Here is a 22,741-nt window from a genome sequence, read left to right as displayed (position 1 = left end):
TTGTTTCTATTTATACAACAAGCTTGCTTACCCTCAGCTGGACTTTTTAAAAAGAGATACCAGGAACAGGGATTGACAGAATCTCCTGTAGATAGCTTAAACCTTTTCAAGCTCACTGTTATAGCTCACGTTACATTGCAAGAGAATTGTGTTTAATGAGTCTCTCTGCTTTTATTGGCAGTATTTACACAAAGACCAGAGAAGTCCATCAATGGAGTGGTCATATTCTTAGGGCTTTGGGTATCTAAAATGGGACTTCACTGAAACTGAGGTTCTTAAATCCAAATCACCCCATTCAAAAGCTATTTAGCCCTGGAAATATACCTAAATTCAGTAGGCATTCTCTTTCTAGTTGAAAACATTAGAAAACATTCTAAAATTTAGAGTTCTGCTTCCTGGCAAGCCTAGATTTGCTCCAGGTAGGGAGCTCAGCCTTATAGACTGTCAGGATGCAGAAACAAAATATATGAAAAACTAGGTTGCCTGCACAGCCCTCTCCAAGACATATTCTCAGCACACACCTGACGCTGATGCAGTTCAAGTCCTCACAAAATGCACCCTGAGGCCTTTTACTTTTAAAAAGGATCTGGAAAACAAGATGCTGAGGGTACCCTTCTTCTGTATAACAGCCTAAAGAGGCTTTTATAGAGATTCACACAATTATCTTGCCTCTTACATTTCTGTTCCCTCTTCCATCCCTTCTCCCTGCAGTCATGTATAAAACATTTTTTTCCTGCACCGTGTCACTCCCCACCTCATAAGCCTGGTAGTTGTATCTTTTGTGACCTGTGGATTCAAACCCTCTCCAACAGAGCAGAGAACAAACCTGGGTCTTCAACAGCTTGGATGACTGCCCTAACCAGGAGGCCACCATGCAAGAGACAGACTCCATCGCATTCTGGATGTCTCTTGCAGCAAAAGAATGAGCTTTGTTCCATTCTTTAAGAAAAAATTAAATCAATGTTTGGAAAGGCCTTACTGTGAGGTGAGAGATGCTCCTCACTACAGCCAGGAGGTGGAGAGCTCGGGACTGCAGGTTGGGAGGATTTGGGACACTGCGCAGTCCTCCACCACCCATTCCTAGTTCACAGGTCTGGTCAGCCCTCCATGCCACGGACATCCCTCTGAGAAGCCAAGCCCATAGCTGTGTTTGAGAGCTCTGGTCGGGCAAATGAGAGATAGGCAGCAAAGCATGTGGATTTGAGAACTTCCAGATCTTGCCTCTGGTTTTGGTGCACTGCAGTGCCCCAGGCTGGAAATTCTGTAGCAGCATCACATTCATTACAAAAATGAAGGATGTTGTTAAATTAAACATGAGTATGAATAATGAGAGCACACACTCTGTTATTTATCTGACTTTTTAAATCATTTTACATATTTTATATATCAGACCACTTCCAGAACAGAATGAGCCATAAATTTTTGTGCAGCAAACTCAGTGTCTGTACCACCAGAATTGCCAATGCACCTTCCTGTGGTATAACCTGGTATCCAGGAAAGAATGGGCTAAATTTGGTAATACCTGGATGTCTCTGCTAAGAAGTAAGCATCAAAAAGAGAGAGTTTTGCCATGTGAAATTTTAACTTTCAGTTGCTACATTGATCCAGTGCGTGAATGAAGCTGTTCAAATCCCTTTAAATGAAAACTATGGCTTGAGGCTATCTGCAGTCACTTAGAGATAGTCTACTTTTTGGGGCCTTCCTTTTTGGCTGTTTGTGAGGGAAGCTAAAGTCCCTGGTCACAGTTCTGAGCCAAGTTGTAACATCCCTAGCAAGTTCTTTATCAGGGGAATTACAGACCGGACACCCAGAGCAAGCAGAGAGCCAATGCTGAGCTGAATTAGCAAAACATCTATTTAAGGAAGCATGTCTAGCATCTATTTTATCAAGCATATGTACTCTGCTCATTGCTGTGCACCATTAACACTTTTCATGCAGGGATCGAAAGATGCACATGAGCATTGCAGAAGCTAGGAGACTGCTATGTTTTTCCTTCTTTACTTTGCCTCATCAAGACTTCATTCAGGACCACTCTAGCCTAAAATCAGGCAAGTGATAAAAAATAAAATCCCCCTGCCAATGATCTGAAGGACAAGGGGGCATTAAATACAGAGGGAATTTTCAGAGTCATTAATAGACATCAGGGACATGACCTTATTTCAGCTACAGGAGTCTGGATAACTGAGGACAGACGTACTACGTTATACATGAAAACACATGTTTAACCACTGTTAGTAATGACAGGATCTAACAAGACAGGATGATCTGTCCTCTGGCTGTGTTAATCCTGGCAGGCAAATGCCCTGAGCCAGCTTGCCCTCCCGTGGTCCGAGGGAGGACACCCAGTGGGAGATCAGTCACCCCTTCCACCATCCCGCGTCCCCTGGACAGCTGTATGTGGGAGCACCTTCACCAAACACAGACCCTCCTCCCCATCTTTCCATCCATGATGGATGGGACAGAGGAAACCCTGTGGAACAGCCCTGTGCCCCGTGCTTCTGATCCTCAGCTCCCCAAGCTGGGGGGACCCGGCAAGGAGCCTTTCTCCAGGCTTTCTCCCAGACTAAAGCATCCCAGCTAGAATATGTGGAGTCTGAACCAGGTGAAGATGGTGTGTAGGTAAATGCACTGCAAGGGGAAAAACAACCCTGCTCAAGCATCGCACAGTCTCGCTGCCTCATTTCTGGTCTGGAGACCCCAAAAGGCACACAGGCCAGGAGGTTAATCTAAAATAACTACAATGTTCAGAAGCTGGCGGCTGGATCTCCTCGGGGCTCACAAGGGGCAGATCAGCCTCTCATTGCTTTCATTATCTGGATTACAATGAAAGGAGAGGAAAGAGGGTAGAGGCAGACACTTCCCTCCAGACTCCTTGCTCACATGTTAAACCAGCGGGCTATGAACCCCACACAGAGGCTTTGATGGCAAAGCCAGGGCTGACAACATGAGGTGGAAACATGGCGCCTACCTTTCCCCTTCCTGTCAAAACAGACCAAATGATGTGTAGCACAGCCCAAATTCCCCACAGCAAACACCACCAGGGATGCTGCTCTGCAGAGTCCCACATCCCCGTTGTTACCATGTCCCTCAGGGTTTGGAGAAGACCTTCGCCACCTGCACCAGCTCTTGCCAGTGGACCTGGAGGGGCAGTCCCATGAGGACCACAAGCTGTGGGGCCACATGCCCATACCTTGCGTTGCCTTTGCCTTGAACTGCTGCAGCGCTTTGCCCACCCCCATCCCCGTTCACGTCTCACAACTTCTTACTCCCCACACCACTGCTTTGAGCTGTCACGGTGACCCTCCTCCAAAGATTTTTCATCCTCCTTCTGTTAAATCTTCTCCTTCCCTTTTCCCCAGCACACATTTCTAATTTGTATTTAAAGTACGCTTCTCATGAGAAATGCACTTAGTCCACCAGACAGGGCAGGAGAGGTAGCTCAAATAGACATCTACATCGGAGAGAGAATAGCTCTGTCTTCTGGTAATCCATCATGTTCTGGGCCACAGGCAGGGAATTCAGCAAATCCTCCTTAGGAGAAGTCCCTAGTGTCTCTGAACTGAACAGCTGGCACTCCGCACCCTGTTCATCCACAATACGCTGGCATTAACAGGTAAATAAAAATATTATTGCCAAATACTTCTCCCTTCTCGTTTCCAAAAATCAGCAGCCTGTTGATAGAAAATTTTGATTTACATAACCAGCAACTATCAAACTGATAACACGGAACAGCAAACACTGATAAGCAGAAATTAGGACATTTACCAGCTTCAGCATGCTTGAAATACTGTGTTGTCTCTTTAAAAACAATGAAAAACCACTCTGGATAAAATCTTTCAGAATGTTTTATTTCCTCAAGAGAACGGATCTCTTTTCTTAAAAAAAAAAAGACTTGCTAATATTAAAATATACTGAACCTGATAGAACAGAACGTCTCCTTTGAAGTTGTTTCAATCTTTTTAAGTATCTAAAGGACCCAACCCACACAGGGCTTGCACGTTTTCAGCCTGGAAAAAAAAAATCAAAGCTTTCTCCCCTTTTTTCCCCCATGTGCACCCGCTTGCCAATTATGGGAATTAGAAAAAAATCAGTGTCTGAAAGAGGTAGAATTTTTTACACTTTTGTAATTATGCACAGGATTTAATCATTTGGGCAGAGGGACTGCTTGGGGGGAGAGGAGAGTTTTATTCTGAGTTATACACACACTTTCATCCTGGATCAAATGTCAACCACCAGGTGATTTTTCATAGGGATTGCCATGCTCCTCTGCTTAACAGCTCATCTCCGATTTGCTCAAACGATCAACAGCTCCTCATCTTCTTTATTAGTCTCTCTGTTTATCTGCCCAGCAATGAGCTCCAGCTCCCGCAGCCAGAGAACAAGCCAAGAATAGCCAGATCCAGAGCTGTGAAAGATATTCTTCCAGCATCATCTGGCTCCTTGGCAGAGTCTGTGGGCAGCTGTACTCACAGCCCCGTGCCTGCCGCTGGGTATGTCATGTGGCCATGCCGTAGTGGTACTGGCTGAGCATCTTTGTCCTCCTGGACACAATTTTCCTTTGATTCACCTTGAATCCGAGAAACCCATTATATGACCATTGTCTCAGATTTGATAAATAAGGGCTTTTTTTAATGACCGCCCGTAAAAGATAGCCAATGCGTCTTATTTCTGCTGTCATACTTTATAAATCTACGTACTGCCTTTAAGGACCATTCCCTTTGCCATACAGGGCATACTTCGGCAGCGCTTTTTCACAGCACACGAGCAGGATCTTTTCCAGCTGATTTGTAGCACAAGGGCTGGACTTCTTCGCTGATGGATAAACAAAAACCCTGAAAAAAAAGGCATGGAGCAGAGGACAGGAGGGCTACCTCAGGACTGCTCTGGATATTAAGGCTACATTAGCCAGTCTATAATTTCCAAAATATATTTGCTCATTTTTTTCAGGAAAAACACACCAAAAAAAAAATAAAGTGAGCAAAATGTTATCCCTGATATAAAGGATGCAATCCTACATGGCTATTGCCTTGTGCTTTTCTCTTCCTTCCTTCTTCCTCCTTTTCTTCCTCTCACAAGAAAGACCAATAAAAGCTCTGTGTATATTAGCTACAAGCATCATCTATAAAAATCCTGTCTTAAAATATTACTCATATCACATTGTTGCACAGTCAAATTTCATAGGAAACAAAGCACTAAATGCAACATAAATTACATCAGCATTACAACTTGGGCATAAATTATCTGAACTAAACAAAATCTGACCTTGCTTCTACTAGTTTGGCCAGTGTCTCCATTTTAGATGCTGCAGGTCATCCTTAAACAGAAGTTTGTCCTTTCAGTTGATTTTTACATTTAAATTGGTTTAATAATTCATGACATAACAAGCATTAAAATATAAGCATTTTCTACCTAAGGAACAAATGGTCTGTCAGCTTCAGCAGTAGATGTGACACAGCTGAACAACTGAATCAAAAAAAGATAATATTTCCATGTACTGTGACTGATGCAATTGTATACAGGCGTTTATTTGTCTGCTCAAAGTTTCAACCCCAATAGTTTTTTTCTTTCTTATTGTATTTGTCTAAATCCAATTGTAAGTTCTTCAGGGCAGCAATCTGCCTCCTCATATGTTTGTAAAGCACCGTGTACACCTACGGCACTCTGTAATAAGTAATTTCCTATCTGCTTATGATTAAAGAGGGATTTCAGGTGAAATATTGTAAATTGAAATGGACAGGCTAGGAGGACAGCTTACGTTACCAACATCATTAGGTTGGACATTGTGCTTCAACACAGGATGGCAGCCAATATGCTATGCACAGTTTGAGCTTGCCTATGTGCAGCTCTAAATGCTTTTGAGAGCCGTCCTACAGCCATTCCCCATGTCCTGACACCATGCCCCTAAACAACACATTGTGCAGCATAAGAAAGCTCTCCATTAAATGCTTTGTATTGCAGCACACATTTGTTTGTAAGGGTATCTATTGCTTTTTCCAGGGTTACTCTCTGAAAGCAAGCTAGACACACTGTGGAGCGACTGGTAAGACAGGAGCACACTGTCTCGGAGGTGAAAAGAAAGTGGGATAAGCCACAGAAGGGGGAGCATGGAGAGAAGGTGAGAATTTGTTATATTAATAGGATCACACGGTGACTTGCTCGAGGCATGGACACATCCAGACGGGTCTGTTGCCCACTTAATGGTAATTGATTTGTGCAGGTGATATAGCAAACATGAGAGTCCAGCTGCATGATGCATGCACGGATGAAGCTCCCAGCATACTTAGGATTACCATATTTTTGACAGCAAAAAGGCATGTGATAGCCTTCTGGGAGTGGTCCCCAGCTCATGACCTTGCCTGCACCCCAGGACACTACGATGCCTATTGGTGGCCATCCCAAAATCCCTCCTCTTCCAGAAACTCAGCCCTACATATGTCCCTGCTGCTCCCTAACAACAAAGCCCCTTTCCCTCAGCCCTTCCCACTCCAGATCCCTCAGCTTCCCGCAGAGTGCCCATGCCCAGCCTCTGCTGACCGAGACCTGTTAAACCATTTCAGAGCTCAAATTCCCCAGCTACTCCCAGACTACAGCTCCCAGCCCCAAAGCTTCTGGGACCCCAGGATTCCCACCATGCCTCCTCCATTACCTTCCCCCCAAGCCTTCAGCTCCCCTGGCTTCCTCAAACCCCCTAACACTCCCCAACCCTGCACCCCAGACTTTCCATCTCACAAAGTCTTTTCCTCCCTCTAGGGTCTACTCACATTTCCCCGATTCTTTCCCTTTCAAATCCTCCCACCAACTCCTTTCACCACCCAGTCCCCCCACCCTGTCCCCCTCTCTCACCTTTGCTACCTCACCCCAAGTTTTCCCAGCCCACCAGCTCCCCGATATGTTCTCCCTATACAGACAGTCCTACCTGCCTCCATCCCTGCCACTCATCTCTGCCACGCCGCTGACAGCCCTGACATCCCACAGGGACAGACTTTCCCCACAGGTTGAAACCCCACAGCCCCTTTTCCCTACCCGCATCCTCTCCAAAAGAGTTGTTCTGGATGAAATTCCCATCAATACTGACTTCACTTGGACTTTAGGTATCTGGAAGGGTTTTAGAAAAATAAAATGAGTAGCTTTGATTTTTTTTCACTGCAGCATTTCTAAGGGACCTAACCATAGACTCCCCTCTGTGGAGTATTATTTCAACTGTAAGACAAGGAACTGCCTCGCCCAAGAACACACAGAGAGGCCATGGCATGGCAGTATAACCTAGATCTTCAAACTCACAAGGCAAACCTTAAACAAACTGTGCCTGAGGATCATTTTTGGCTGCCCAAAATGAGTTCCTCACAGGCTGCCCAAAATGAGTTCCTCACAGCCTCAAGGCTCATGTGGGTCTTCAGCCTTTGACTGCCTTAGAAGCCCATTTTCCTCCTCAAAAAGCTCCAGTCCCTCTATAATGCTTCCGTGCTATTTATTCTCAAACACCACGTTCCTGAGGCAGCAAAACGAGGAAGCCCTGTGCAGCAGTTCCTTCCTCACCGAGGGAAGAGCGAAGAAGCTTTATGGCTGCAGGGAAAAGGAAGCCGAGAAGGTCACTGTGTACCTGGAGGACAGTGAACAAAGAAGTCACCACCTGGGCAGCCAAAGTTTGTTGCTTAATGAGCAATCAATCACTGATCTAAACCCCTATCATGCCACAGGCAACTTGCGTGATTACAGGGCATACAGGACAGGGTTTTTCCTCCACAGCCCTATATATTTCGATGGCTATGACACCCAAGAGAACTGCACTGGAAGTACATTAGTAAGACTGCAAAGTCAGTCACTTCAACTAGGAAATATGGGGCCTAAGGTGGTCTTTGCAGCCCCAGTCACGCTGTGATACAATCCTTATTTGCACAGTGAAGTGTTATTTCTCCACCAGCCTCCTGCTCTGTTCCATCGACCTGAGAGCCCTCGTTCCCTTCAGTGGCATGTTCTGGGTCCTTGCTTCACGCTGCAGTTTCTTCACACCACTCAAGTCCTGCTCAGGATGGAAGCAATCATTTTCTCATAGACTTTTCTTTGGCCTTCCCCACTCTTTAATTAGAGTGATTCACAGATGTTAATTATCTTATTTCCATAATGAACCTGTGGAAGGAGGGTATATCATTAACTCCACATTACAGCTGGTGAGCTGAGACACAAAGAAATGCAGGTTAGTAGATTAATATCCACTAATTTTTCACAACTAAGCTGAAACATCAAGGCCTGCTTTCCCCTCACTCTGGAGGGCCTGACATTGCAAGCTCAATGATGCTCTATGCATATCTCCCTAGACTTTAAGGTACAGATACTGGAAAAGCATAACTTTACCACCAGCTCTCCAGCAGTCATCCCCAGAGTTGCAAGCCTTAGGTCCATCACACAGACTGTGCCCCATTTGAGGAAGCACAGAGCCAAGACCAGAGTTGGGCTATCATGGCCAACGTTTCTTGAAATCAAGAGGGTAAGGGATGTTTTGCTAGTGGGTTTTGACAATTGTTTCCTGATAGCAGAGGAATAATTGGCTCTGTCTCACAAATACCCGGAATAGCAATCCAAGTTTTGGCAGACCAGGAAAAAAGGTGTTACGATTGGAACAGACTCTCTGACTTTTCTCTCTCCAGACTTCATCCCTGCTTCATTCAAACCCAGCAGTTTCCTTCTCCACCTGCCTGAGACCACAGAGAGATGCAGACTGCTTTCAGGCCTCTGGATCTGCCCAGCCTGTCCCTAAAACAAAAGCCAGTCCCAGCTAAGGTCATGGTGTACTCACTGCAGGTAGAACCTGGAGGGAGATTTACCTGCTTAATCTCTACTCAATGTCTGCAGGCTGCAGTGTTTCAAATGTACAGCCCAGTTTGGTTGAATGCTCATAAAAACTGCACAAGTCACTTTGTCTGCTTTAGCAGGGCATCTTCTTGCAAAATTTCAGGTCCTCAAATGAAACCATGAAAACTCCATGGTTTATAAAAAAAAACAGCAAACAAACCAGGAAAGAAAAAGAAGAGAGACTGGATATTTATCCCACAGGCAAAACAGCCATAAAAAAGCCTAGGATAAGTTTATCCTAGCCTCCTTTCTGGAGATAGCTGAACTGCTTCAGCTGAAACTTTCTCTTCAAAAGAACCAACAGCCTGAAGCGGACACCCAGCATGGAAAATTTCAGCTTAAACAGTTAATACTTGCTGAAGAATAAGCTCCTGGAGACAGTCTTCTATACAATATAAGTATTGTTATTACAGGACTCCCTATAGGACATAGAGAGCCCTGAGTGCCTTTCCCCAGCGCACCCGCTACCTCCGCCCCGGCTCCCCTTGCCTGGCTCTCCTCTGCCCCTTCCCAGCCCAGCTCTGCCAGGACCAGCCTCACAGTGCCACCCGTACGAGCCAGCCCAACACCCATTTCTCACCCCAGCTTCTTTCTCCAGGGTAAGATAGCACAGCAAACCCAATACTGGGGAGTCACTAATCCAGCACATTCAAACCAAGCTGCAGCTCTCCTATACATACTTGCAGTTCCTTGTATTTTGTACTTTTTGCTGTCCTTGTCTCCTGTGGGTCTGCCACATGTTTTTTAACTGGTTAATGACTTTATCCCTGAGCTGAGCACACTGTCTCCAGTCATTAGCGAGCATCATGTGTTCGTGTTGTGTTATGTCTCTTGGAAAGCTGCAGTTGGATACGGTATATCTTCCTGTTCGCAATGCCAGGGGTGTCTTGCACAAGCCTCCCTTACTCTTTTGATGGACTGTAGACAGCTTGCTCATTAGTCTAGTATCTAATTGCTTATCAGTCACACTCTCAAGCTCCTCATTACTTCACTTACACAGCTACAGTAATTAGATTTCACATTTCTTTAGACTCTCATGGCATTGTTTTAGCCTACTGAGGAGGCACTCATATATAATATACATATATTGTAAATTATCTCCTGTAATTATCATATTCATTATAATATATAACACATACATATACATACATAATGCTGCTGAGGTAAACTCAAACCTCTCCAGTTCTAAGTGTTCAGGATGCTCCACGAGCATCTCTGAATGCTTGTTTGTCAGTTTTAACTTCTGCAAGCCTTCACCCATCTGTGACCCTTCGCTTACAAACTGTGCCTGACTGCATCATTTTCTACCTCTCACCCACCACCGCATACCTCTCCCGCAAAACAAAGCTTTCAGATCTGCTCACTGCAGAGATGCAAATTCTTTTAGGCAGAAATATGAATTTGATGTTTAGTACAGCAGTAAACAGAAAAGTCACTTGAGCCATCAGCCCTTATTTTTTGGGATAACATAGATTTTATGGCTCTTTTTTGGTCTAATTTGATGCATTTCTTTAGCACCTATTCTGTAAGCCTCAAGCTTTTTTGCGAGATCATTCCACACATTTATTACAGCACTTAAAAAGTGACAACAATTTATTTAACTTTTCAGAACAGAATTCTGCAGACTTTGGAGCCAGATGAATTTTTTTCCTGGGGATCACACATGAAATATATGCTGGTGTCTGTATTTCCAGATGCAAAAGCCACAGACACTGGGTGGCATGTAAAATTGTGCACCTCTTTTTAAAGTGAATTAAATAAGTGAATGCACCAGATGGTTAAACTTGAAAAGGCAAACGGGTAATTCCCCCCAAACTGGAAAGGGGACATGTCATCGTAGGCTACGTCTGCAGAAGTAAACTAAGCAGAGCCAGAGTATGGACCATTTTATTCAGTATTATAGATGTAGCTGTAGAGACTGCAGTGGTTCCCAAATCACCTCCTCATCCTGCTGTGGTGCACATTTACAGGTGCAGGAGGGACAGGTGACATTTGGGGTCTGACTGGCTATCTCCTAAAGATGGGCAAACACGATGCTCTGGACTATGGTGCGGATGTGTGCCTCAGCTGTGGCAAACAGCTCTGCTCCTCTCCCCTCTGCCACCAGCTCCGGTCCCAGGTCACGTCACCCAGAGCCAGCATTGTGTCTCCTCAGATAGACCCCTTCAGTGAAGCGTACCTGGAGAATGAGCAAACGCCGTGCATGGAAGACGGGCGGTGAGTACAGGAACGTTTCGTAGCTCTGGAGGTCAAAGTCCTGTGGAGGTCAAAGAATGGCAGGTTCAGACAGAAAAAAAAAAAAAAAGGAGGGAAAGGTCTTCCTGTGGACTCATAAAGCAATCATCTGATCTAATCCTGAGCAACATCTCAAACTCATGAAATGCAGCAAAATGCAGTAGTAGAAAACCTTAAAGCAAAAATCCTAGGTGAAATACTCAAGAGTACCTAAATGATTTAGGAACCAAATTTCCTCTAGTCCCCAAGCTTCTGAAAAGTTCATTTCTCATCAACTTGGTATGAATATCTAAAGCCTTTCCTAACTTCTTGTAATGGGATGTGTCTGCTCTCCATTCTCCTCTTTGCTGTTGTGTGCCATTTCCCTGCCTTGCCCTGCCCAGAGCTGGCTGCATGTCAGGCAGCAACACGCTGGCAGTTATCGAAGCTAAAATTGGTCCTTATAAGAAACCCAGCATGTTAAAGGTGGAGACAGAGAGGGATGTTTAACTCTGAGCCCCATCTGCAGATAGGAAAGGGAGATGATCCCACACTCAGGATGAAGGAGAGCGGCCTGATCGAACCCACCACTGCTCCCCCTCGTTGCCCTCAGTCCAGGGCAGCTCTTCGCTGTGCCAAAATAAAACCTTGGGCTGGGCAGACTCTCGGTTCCTGGAGGCGGCCGGCTGTGGGAGGATGCTCGCCCGCTCCCCAGGAGTGAATAGAGTTTAGGCCCTGGCAGGCGGCCAAGCGCGGCAGCCGCCTGCGTCTGGGCTCTTCCCCGGCTCTCACAGCCTCTTCAACAGAAGTGACACGAGGCACACTCTTGCTCGCAGCCTGCTGCCGCTCAGGAGGTTGGGAGAAGAAGAGACTTAGTCCTTCACAGCTGGGGGGCTCTGACTTTGCAAGCTGAGGCGCGATTAAGATGGAGGACGAGGGGGGGGAAGAGGGGGGAGACGGAGAGGCGAGATGGAGGAAGGGACTCTCTGCCGGCTCATGGCACAAGGCTGAGTCCCTGCCTCTCCTTTTCGCATTTTTCCCCTGTGCCGCCCCTCACCATAATCCTCCAGGAAACAACCAGGAGCAGTTCAGGGCACGAACCTGCAAAGCCCCCCCAGCCCGGGAATCAGAAGCTGTGGCTCTGTGCCCAAGCTCATTAACCCCGCTGTGACACTGGGCTAATTAGCTCAAGCATGGCATCACGGTAATGCAACTTCTGTTTCCAGGATCTCAACGAGGATTGCTTCCCAGTGTCCCCTTCTGCCCCATGGATGTATCGGTGCAGGGGGCAAGATATCAGGTGTGAGGGTTAAGACTGAAAATATAGAGACAGCAGAGAAACAGGGAGGATATTTTTATTGGCATAGTAACAATATATTGGCATGTATGTAGCTATCCTTGTGCTTATATAAGGATATGATCATACCGGGAAGGACTTTAGAAACGGTAGCAAGGAGGCAGAGCCCAAGGAGTGACGCGGCCGTGCTTGTTTAGTGCGGCACTGGGTGGGTGGCACTGGCTGGGTGGCACTGGCTGGCCAGGGGCAGCAGAAGGACATTCAGAAAGCGACCTTGCATGCCAATCAGCGAGGGAGCTGCCTCTCAGAGAAATCAGTGGAGCCCATCACAACCACCACACGTAAGTATTCGCAGAGGACTGTACATCTTCGTGGTAGCTGAGAGGTGGATTTCTTCTGCCCATTCATCATTCGTAAGAGTCTGAAATCCCAAACAGTCCTTCAAGGAGGAGAGTGTGAACGAGGCCCAGGAGGAAACAAGGAGCTGCTGGAGAAAAGCCAAATATACCAGCCCAGACACCTTCAAAGCAGTATGAAAGACATCCCAGCCAGGTGTACGGCAGCAGCCACAGAGGGGGAGCACCAATTCACAACAGCCAGGGAGAGGAGCCGTGCAGCTCCCCTCTTTAACATCCCAGCGATCTGACCAGACTCCAAGCTATGGAGAGGGCAGGCATTTCTTCAGGCTACATCGGATCCTGGCGTGAATAACTACTCTGTTACCTGCACCCCCTAAAACCAAAGGCACCGAGGCAAAATAGCCAGAAAAGATCTGCGTAATAAAGGTTGTTCCTTCTACGGGCATCTCTGATCTCCTCATGGTCCTGATGATGAGCAAACAGAAGGACTTGGGCTGTCATCTGTCCAACACACCCACAGTCTGCAGTGCATTTGTCTTCACAACACCACTGTGAGGCACAGAAGTGCTCTGTGGACATGAGGGGCTGAGTCTGAGAGAGCCTCAAGCCCTCATCCAGGCTAAAATATGTCCAACTCCCATCGCCTTCAATGGCAGTTGAGCACCTAAACACCCCAGACCTTGCTGGGGCCGAGCCTCATTAGCTTGCTCCAGATGACAGAGATGAGAACTGAACCTGCCTAGTGCTTTAACAGATGAAAAGTCTCATCTGTCTCTTCTGGGGCAGAAAAGGTAGCGGGTAAACAGAGCTGGAAAAGGGGGGGAGAAGAGGGGAGGGACACCAAGGGGTAAGGTTATGTGGAACCACAAGCTGAGTTGTGGGATAGGAGGGAAAAACTCGCAGCTAGCTACCTTGCAGGTAAGCCACACTAGGGAACACCCCAAAAAGCCTGCAGTAAACCCTGGCTGAGGGCCACATGGGGAGACCTTTAGGAATGTGCTGCTCCAGGGATACCTCCAGGCAGCACGCACGAGGCCCACGCTGTGTGGGGAATGCGAAGAACTGGTCTTTTGTTTCACACCCCTTTGTTTTAACCTCTTGAATCAAAGACCCCAGCTGCTACTCCGGGAGAGGCTAGAAATTAATCCAATTAAAAAATAAATTCCCTGTGGAATCAAAAGTGCTTGCCAGGCGGGGGGTATGGGCATGCGATTTCTTTCTTCTGCAAAACAAACTCTTTCTTCTAACCCACATTTCACAGAGGGGAGATACAGGCAGGGAAGCATTTGGAGCAGATATAACAAACAAATGATCGGGATGATTTATAACCCTGGTACCAACCCGCAGCTCACGGGAAGGATTGCAGCCTCTGTCTTCTATAGCCTGCATGGCCGGAGACAGAAGCACAATGCCGCATGCTACCCTCCAACACAAACAGTCATAGAGCAACAAAACCCTTTGCCGCTTCGTTCCACTCTTTTGTTTTCCAGGGTTTTTGGTCAGCTTGGGCTTGTGGAGCCTGACAGGTTAACCCACACTTCCTTGGTTGCAGAAATGATTAAACAGGGGGGATTGTTTAGGCCGTGAAGCAGAAGGAATTCCTTTGTTTTTGTAGATCACTCCAAGGCAGCCGAGCCCGCCGGGATGCCCAAGAAGGAAGAGGCAGGGGCTGAGCACGGAGACAGGTTTCCAGGGAGGGAGGTCATGCCACCCCTCTGCAGGCTCAGGGACGAGGGGTGGGGGGACACGTTGCATCCCAGCTTCACGGCTGGAGAGAATTCGGCCAGACCCTCTGGGTATGTGCGTGAGCGGGGCCAGCTGGAGACCATGCCCAGATAGCCTGGCTTTTCCCTGCCAGCCTCAGTAAAGCCCCGGCAAAGTCGTACCACCCTAGGGCTTGTGCTACAAGGGAATCCCACTCCACCACGCCAAGGGCATGCAGTCACCATGCAGAGTATGTTGAGGGGAACTGGGGCCAAGGGGAGAGGGAGACTTCTAATAGCCAGGGCTGGGTGCCTCTAACATCTCTGGGAAAGGGGAAGCGCATATAACACAGCCACCTCTTCTTAAAGCCTGGCTTGCTTCCATCGCCCCATGCGTGCGCTAAGCTGCACATCCTCCCTCAAGGTCTATGTGGTCCTGAGGTACTGGGCTGGATCTCTATGGGAGTCTTACCTTCTCTTGCAGCCCCAAAATGTGACACCTCCTAGCTTATCTCCATTGACAGAGATCCCTGGAGAGAATCCCAGGCACCCGCTGTGAGGAGGAGAGTCTTACCGTGTTGCACCGGGGACACCGACACCTTGGGACATTGGCAAACTCATTGTGCTGTAGGTGGTGGTGAAAAGGGATGGAGCCGTAAGCGCCTGTGCTCAGCTGGAGGAGTGAGGGGAAGAGGAGGAGGAGGAGATCCTGGGGTTTTGTCACCCTCAGTAAGCCAGTAACTATCCTGGGAGAGGGGAAGAGCGCACACAAACTTTCTTTCTAAGAGCTGGATCAGAATCAGGGGAAGAAGTAAATTTAAAGCAAAAAAAAAGATACCTGGAGTGATTTGCTGGCCATCACTGACTTGGTTGCCATTGGCATCAGGCTGGTGGTCTAGGAGTGCTTTCACTCCATGGGAGCAACACGTTACCCAGGGATTCGGGTTCACAGGGATGGATGGGAGAGTCTTGCATTATCCTTGCCTGACACCCACCTCTCAGAGCAGCTTTGATTTCAGTGTCTAAGTGGTACGGGAAGGAGCTTGGCAGCAGAGATCAGACCTCCGGACACTGTGAAACGCCTCCTTCTTAGCAAGCTCTGAGTCTCCGCAACAACACTAAGTGCAAGAGAGCTGGTAAATTATTAAAACAACCTTGCAACAGCTCCGGAGAAACCACCAGTGCCTCAGATTCAAAGGAAAGGCTGTGGTGTGAGAATCCCCATTAGTAACAATACGCACAGTTTGCAAGAACATATGTCCCCGCATGGAGCAATCAACCAATCTGGGCTGTTTAACCACAATATTTCAAAGAAGTGCTTTTAATGCAGCTGATCCGTATGTCTATTTTTGAGCTGTAAAACGGGATTCTTCACTAGCCTTTCAGAACATTTCTGTAATGGACTCTATCCAAACTATCGGGGAGAAGGCTTTGCTCCAGCGGAGCGACTGATATGTATTTTTTTTTAAATCAAAGTCACGACTGTGGAAAAAGAATAACCCAGGCAGACAGAAAGCGCATTTGACCTCTAAAAAAAAAAAGGCAAGAGCAGCAAGACCCCACTGGGACCCTCTTAAGAATGGGTTTGAATCGAAAGTGCATGAGATGGGGACCGTGTGGATGGGAAAGGGGAAGGATTTCCAAGCCTCTTCTGATGCAGATACCTCAGCACGCATTGAAAATACAGCCCTTTGCACCCTTTTCTCCTGCGAAGTGCGTGGGAGGTGAACGCAGGTCCTGTTTTATCGATTGATTGATTTTTTTGTAAAGAATAAGGGCTCCTGGTGGAATAGCCATGCCTTTGCGGGGGGGGGGGGGGGGGGGGGAAGGTCTGCTCTCCTTCCCTGCTCGATCTAATCCTAATTAAAAATAAATTACATGCTGTATGGAACTTGAAATGGCAAAGATAATCCTGTTACACAGGGGGGCCGCCCCGCTGCCCGCTGCCCGCTCCCGGCCGGCGGCCCCGTTCCCAGGCGCTCAGCCCACACCCGGACCCCGGCCCGGTCCGGCCCCCGGCCCGACCCGAGGCGGCCCGGCCCGGCCCGGCCCGGCTGCTCGCCGCCCCGCCGGCCACCCGGCTGCGGAGCTCCGGCCGGCAGGAGAAAAGAGCTGCGCGGAGGCTTTTCGTATGGAAACCAGGCGTTTGGGGAGCTTTTGTTGGCGGCAGAGCGGGCCCCCCGCCCCGCGTCCCCCCGGTCAGCGCTGAGGCGCGATTTAAATCCCATTTCCATAAGCCGGAGCTGCGGGCAGCCCGCCGGGCCCCGCTCGCGTGCCGCCCCGCGCAGCGCCCCGCGCAGGGAGCCGCGCAGGGAGCCGCGCAACGCCCCGCGCAGGGAACCGCGCAGCCCCGGGGTGCCCCTGCTGGGGGGGAGCGGCCCCGCACCGAGGCGGGGATGGAGCCCCCCGGGGGGCTGCATCCCCTCGTGTGCGCAGCCAAGCGGAGCGGAGCACTTTTAGCCGAGGTTTCCGAAGGAAAGCGGAGCGGGGAGGCACAGCCCCTTCAGTTTGTCCCCCCTTTTCCTCTTAGGTTCCCTGACACACGGAGAGAGGGAAGGAGGAAAGGGAAGGAGGGAGGGAAGGAAGGAAGCAAGGAAGAGGGAAAGGAGGCAAGGGAAGAGGGAAAGGAAGGAGGAAAGGAAAGAGGGAGAGGAAAGATGAAAGGAAAGAGAGAGAGGAAGGAGGAAAATGAAAGGAAAGAGAGGGAGGGAGGGAAGAAGGAAGGAAAGAAGGAAGGAAGGAAGGAACGAAGGAAGGAGAGGGAAGAAGGAAGAAGGGAAAGGAGGAAGGAAAAGAGAGAAGGAAGAGGGAAGGAGGGAAGGAAGAAGGAATGGGAAGAGGGAAGAAGGGACAGGAGGAAGGAAAAGAGGGAAGGAAGAGGGCAGGAGGGAAGGAAGAAGGAATGGGAAGGGAAGAGGGAAGAAGGGACAGGAGGAAGGAAAAGAGGGAAGGAAGAGGGCAGGAGGGAAGGAAGGGCATGCAGTTTCCCGGAGAGCCCGATGCCTGTCAGGACCCCCAGCTCCCCTCCCCGTCGGGTCTCCTCTCCAGGGCCTCCCCATGGCCGCCCAGGCACCGCGGGGCCGGGAGGCTGCGCCGGGCTCGGCGCGGGGCCTTGGTGCCTTGCGGGGCAGATGGTTTCGTTCCCCCCGCTTGGTGCCAGGTTTCAGCCTCATGCTGTTATTTTGTTCTTCTGGAACGAGACTGGTGTTGCTTCCCAGAGAGGCCCTATTAGGACAAAAAGAAAATCCTGTGAATAGGCGTAACAGGGCACCAGGAGGGATAGGTCTTAAATGTATTTTAATATGAGCAGGGCATTGTGTGTAATTCAGCGCTCATCATCGTTTAGTCAAAGAGTTATGGCAGTGATTGGGAATGAATAGAGGGACATAATGGATACATGTGGCGTTTGCTCATTATATTCAACTTAGTCCAACTCCTCTGTGGAAACTGTTCAACTTTCTCTCCCCTTAGCCTGTCATAGTGAAATAATACAGACATTGGTTCCTCGAATGGGATAGCCTGCCATGCTATTATATTTCTACAGCTAACGAGGGCTTCATAAGCCTTTGATACAGCCTGATCTTTGAAACCTTTCCAAATCTCCTCAAGCTTATGCTAAATCCTATTTGGAACTTTTTTCTTCTTTCTTTCCCCCCCCCCTTTTTTTTTTTTTTTCCTCGCCTGCTAGTGCCCCAGGCTTAAGAAACCCGGGCGGTGACATGCATACTAAAGCATGCGGAGACACCTCCTGAAAGGCGACTTACGGCGCTGATCACAGGCTCTCACGCGAGTAACACACCGCTCCGGCCGCGCAGCTGAATGCCGCCCACCCCCCCCCGCACCCCGCTAATCCGCGCCCGCGCACCCGCCCGCGCCCCCGCGGCACGCCGCGACACGGCGCGACATGCCGCGACACGGCGCGACATGCCACGGCACGCCGCGACACGGCACCTGCCCGACCCGCGGCGCAATTATCAAACCCCGCCGCGCGGTCCGCTCCGCGCTCCCCGCGCCGGCTCCGCCGCCGCGCCTCCGCAGAGACGGAAAAGACGGGAGGGGGAGGAAGGGGAAAAAAAAAAAGGAAAGAAAGAAAAGGGGGGAAAAAAAGGAATAAAGCCGGGAAAAAAGGAAAAACCCCGAACCCCGGAGAGTTGAGGAAAACAAAGGGGAGCGCCCCGCGCCCGCGCCCCCGCGCCCGCTCCGCCGGCTGCCGGAGCCGCCCCGGTTCGGGGAGCGCCGGGGGCCGCCCGCGCCCCGCCGCCTCCCATTGGCTCCGCCGCCCGCTCATTTGCATACCGCCGTCTATTAAAGGCGGCGGGGAGGCGCGGAGGGGCGCAGACGGCGGCGGAGGGTGCGCGCAGCCGCCCCCCGGTACCGCGCATCGCCCCCCGGTACCGCGCATCGCCCCCCGGGCACCGGCATCCTCCTCACCATCGTCACCCCGGACCGCGCCGTCGGGCCGAGCCCCGCGCAAGTGCCATGAGCCCCCTGCGGCTGCTGGCCCTCGCCTGCCTGCTGGCCCCGTCCCGCTGCAAGACGGTGAGGTACCGCACCGACGAGGAAGGCGCGCCGGGCACGGTGATCGGTACGCTGGCCGACGAGATGCCGGTGAAGGCGCCGGGAGAGATGAGCTTCCGACTGATGCGGCAGTTCAGCAACAGCTCGCTGGTGCGGGTGCGGGAGGAGGACGGGCAGCTGAGCATCGGCGAAGCAGGGCTGGACCGGGAGCGGCTGTGCGGGCAGGCCCCCCAGTGCGTCCTGGCCTTCGACGTGGTGAGCTGCTGGCGGGAGCGCTACCGCCTGGTGCACGTGGAGCTGGAGGTGCGTGACATCAACGACAACGCCCCACGCTTCCCCCGTGCCCAGATGGCGCTGGAGGTGTCGGAGAGTGCTGCGCCTGGCACCCGCCTCCCACTGGAGGTGGCCGTGGACGAGGACGTGGGCTCCAACTCCATCCAGAGCTTCCAGGTCTCCCTCAACAGCCACTTTGGCGTGGAGGCACAGACACGGGCGGACGGGGCACGCTGCGCCGACCTGGTGCTGCTCCAGGAGCTGGACCGTGAGCGCCAGCCCTCCTACACGCTGGAGCTGGTGGCCAAGGATGGCGGCAGCCCGGCGCGCTCGGGCACGGCCACCGTGCACGTCCGTGTCCTCGATGCCAATGACAACAGCCCTGCCTTCACCCAGGGCTCGGTCACGGTGGAGCTGCCTGAGGATGCGCCGCCCGGCTCCCTGCTGCTCGACCTGGATGCCGCTGACCCTGACGAGGGCCCCAACGGTGAGGTGGTCTACACCTTTGGCAGCCAAGTGCCCCCCGAGGCACGGCGGCTCTTCCGCCTCGACCCGCGCTCGGGCCGCCTCACGCTGGAGGCCGCCGTGGACTACGAGCGCACCCGCACTTACGAGCTGGACGTGCGTGCCCAGGACCGTGGCGCCAGCCCCCGTGCCGCCACCTGCACCGTCATCGTGCGCCTTGCTGACGTCAACGACAATGCACCGCGCATCAGCATCAGCGCCCTCCGTGGTGCTGCCAGCACCGCTGGCGTGGCCTACGTCAGTGAGGCGGCGGCCAGCGAGAGCTTCGTGGCCCTCGTCAGTGCCTCAGACCGTGACTCGGGGGCCAACGGGCAGGTGCGCTGCAGCCTCCGTGGCCACGACCACTTCGCCCTGCAGCGCGCCTACGAGGACAGCTACATGATCGTCACCACGGCAGCACTGGACCGCGAGCGCATCCCCGAGTACAACCTCACCGTGGTGGCCGAGGACCTGGGCTCGCCGCCCTTCAAGACCGTCCGCCAGTACACAGTGCGGGTGAGCGATGAGAATGACAATGCACCACTCTTCGCCAAGCCCCTCTACGAGGTGGCTGTGCCAGAGAACAACCCCCCAGGCGCCTACCTCACCACCGTGGTGGCCCGTGACCCCGATCTTGGCCACAACGGTAAGGTCACCTACCGTCTCCTGGAGACACAGGTCATGGGGGCCCCCATCTCCACCTATGTCTCGGTGGACCCTGCCACCGGCGCCATCTATGCCCTCAGGACGTTCAACTATGAGATCCTCAAGCAGTTGGACCTGAGGATCCAGGCCACTGATGGAGGCTCCCCGCAGCTCTCCAGCAGCACCCTTGTCAAAGTGAGGATGGTGGACCAGAATGACAACCCTCCTGTCATCATCCACCCGGTGCTCACCAACGGGACGGTGGAAATCGGCGTGTCCAGCAAGACCTCCCGTGACTCCCTGGTGGCCCAGATCAAAGCTCGAGATGCAGATGATGGGGCCAATGCTGAGCTCACCTTTGCCTTCCTGGAAGAGCCCCAGCAGGACCTTTTCACCATCAACCCAAGTACTGGAGACATTGTGCTGAGGGGTGACCTCTCTGAAGAGCTGGGGCAGCTGTTCAAGGTCATCCTCACTGTGACAGACAATGGCAGACCCCCCCTGGCCACGACAGCCACAGTCAACTTCCTGGTGACCGCCACTGCTCCTTCCAGTATCCAGGAGGTAGCCAAGCCCAGCTCCTGGGAAGGAAAGGCTTTGCAGTGGGACATCCCTCTGATCGTGATCATTGTCCTGGCGGGCAGCTGCACCCTCCTCCTGGTGGCTATAATCACCATCGCCACCACCTGCAACAGGCGCAAGAAGGGGAACGAGATCAAAAACAACGCTTCCTTGAAAGAGCAGATAGACATCTCCCACTTGGAGAAGGGCCGGCAGGACGAGAGCAGCCAGAGGGGGAATGTGTTTGAGGTACGAACCTTTCCCAGCAAAACCTCTTTCACCAGCCCCGACCCTTCTCCAGCTGCCGAAGAGATCTCCACTGCTGAGAGCGGCAGCGACAGCGCTTGCCTCTACGAGGGTCAGAAGAGGCTCAGAGGACCGAGCGGGGAGGTAAGATCCTGATGCGGGGAGGGGGTCGGAGGTTGGGGGGGGGGGTCTCAGGGGATGCGAATTGCAGAGATGTGGTTCTGATGTCGATTTACCCTTCGCTACTTCCCCTCTCACCTCTCCTTTGATCCCCCCACCCCAGCAGGGTTTTGCTGCTGCTCCGAGTTACGGCAAGGAGCCTGCTCCCCCCGTGGCCATTTGGAAGGGGCACTCGTTCAACACCATCTCCGGCCGAGAGGCAGAGAAGTTCAGTGGCAAAGACAGCGGCAAAGGTGACAGCGATTTTAACGACAGCGACTCAGATATCAGTGGAGATGCCCTGAAGAAAGATCTCATCACGCACATGCAGAACGGTAAGGGCTCAGCCCCTGCTCCCAGCTGGCCCCTCCAGACAGACGGACGGGTGGACGGGGAGGTGGACAGAGGGACCCGTCCTCAGGGCACAGTAATTAGGCAGGGCAGCAGGAGGGGGAAGCCTGATGCTGCGTGACTCAAACTGCCCGTCTCTTCACAGCAGGCTGCTGGACGCTGGTTCCTCTCTGCACTGAGTGCCCGGCACAAACTAGCAGGTGCTATAAGTATAGGATTGGGTTTTTTCCTCCCCAAAAAGCTTCCCTTAAAGTTAGGATTGTGAGGAGTGTCCCTAGCAAAACAACATAACCTTCCCAAGCATGTTTTTTCATTGTGCCATAGAGCATCGCCTCCTGACTCTGACTGTCAGTGCATTGAATCACCCCGTGACTGGTGACTCTGAGGATGATGAATTACGTGCGTTTATTCCTGCAGTAACGACAGGTTTCTCCTTCTCTGTCTCCCTTTAGGTCTGTGGGCATGTACGGCCGAGTGCAAGATCCTGGGCCACTCGGACCGCTGCTGGAGCCCCTCCTGCGGCCGAGCCAACCCTCATCCCTCTCCCCATCCTTCGGCACCCCTCTCCACCTTCTGCAAGAGCACGTCCTTGCCCAGGGATCCCCTTCGCAGGGACAACTTTTATCAAGCCCAGCTGCCCAAAACAGTGGGGCTTCAGAGCGTCTATGAGAAAGTGCTGCACAGGGACTTTGACCGGACGATCACGCTGCTTTCCCCGCCGCGCCCCGCACGGCTCCCCGACCTTCAGGAGATCGGGGTGCCCCTCTACCCAGCCCCCTCGACTAGATACCTGGGCCCCCAGACTGACACAGCTGAGAAAGTGTAGCCCAACACGCTCCCCGCCCGAGTACACATGTCCCTGCGCGCACACGACTAGGTCACTCCCGAGAGCCTTTAAGTTATTGACCAGATCCGGTGTCGTACGTGTAAATATGCAAGATGTGCCTTAAAAATGAAGTTGTTGGGAAAGATTTCCAATCACGTCAGTACTGTTTGATATTTGCAAACAAAAAAAAATTGTTTGTAGTTAATGTAATTTTTATGAAATGTGCAGTATTTAA

The 22,741-nt window shown here is 51.3% G+C and overlaps 1 protein-coding gene across 1 annotated transcript; it reads left to right on the top strand.

Annotated features, from left to right (window-relative positions):
- Positions 1–18,902: 18,902 nt before the first annotated feature.
- PCDH8 (protocadherin 8) lies at positions 18,903–22,506 on the top strand (the record flags this gene model as incomplete). The annotated part of the gene is made up of 3 exons (XM_082337969.1): positions 18,903–21,314; positions 21,454–21,664; positions 22,133–22,506. 3 exons carry the CDS (start codon positions 18,903–18,905, stop codon positions 22,504–22,506), a joined length of 2,997 nt encoding a protein of 998 aa, XP_082194095.1.
- Between the last annotated feature and the right edge of the window lie 235 nt (positions 22,507–22,741).

Source organism: Platalea leucorodia, assembly GCF_965183815.1.
Source record: "Platalea leucorodia genome assembly, chromosome: 2".
NCBI lineage: Eukaryota > Metazoa > Chordata > Aves > Pelecaniformes > Threskiornithidae > Platalea > Platalea leucorodia.
Note: the sequence above shows the minus strand (reverse complement) of the source record. Positions and strands in the feature narration are given on the sequence as shown.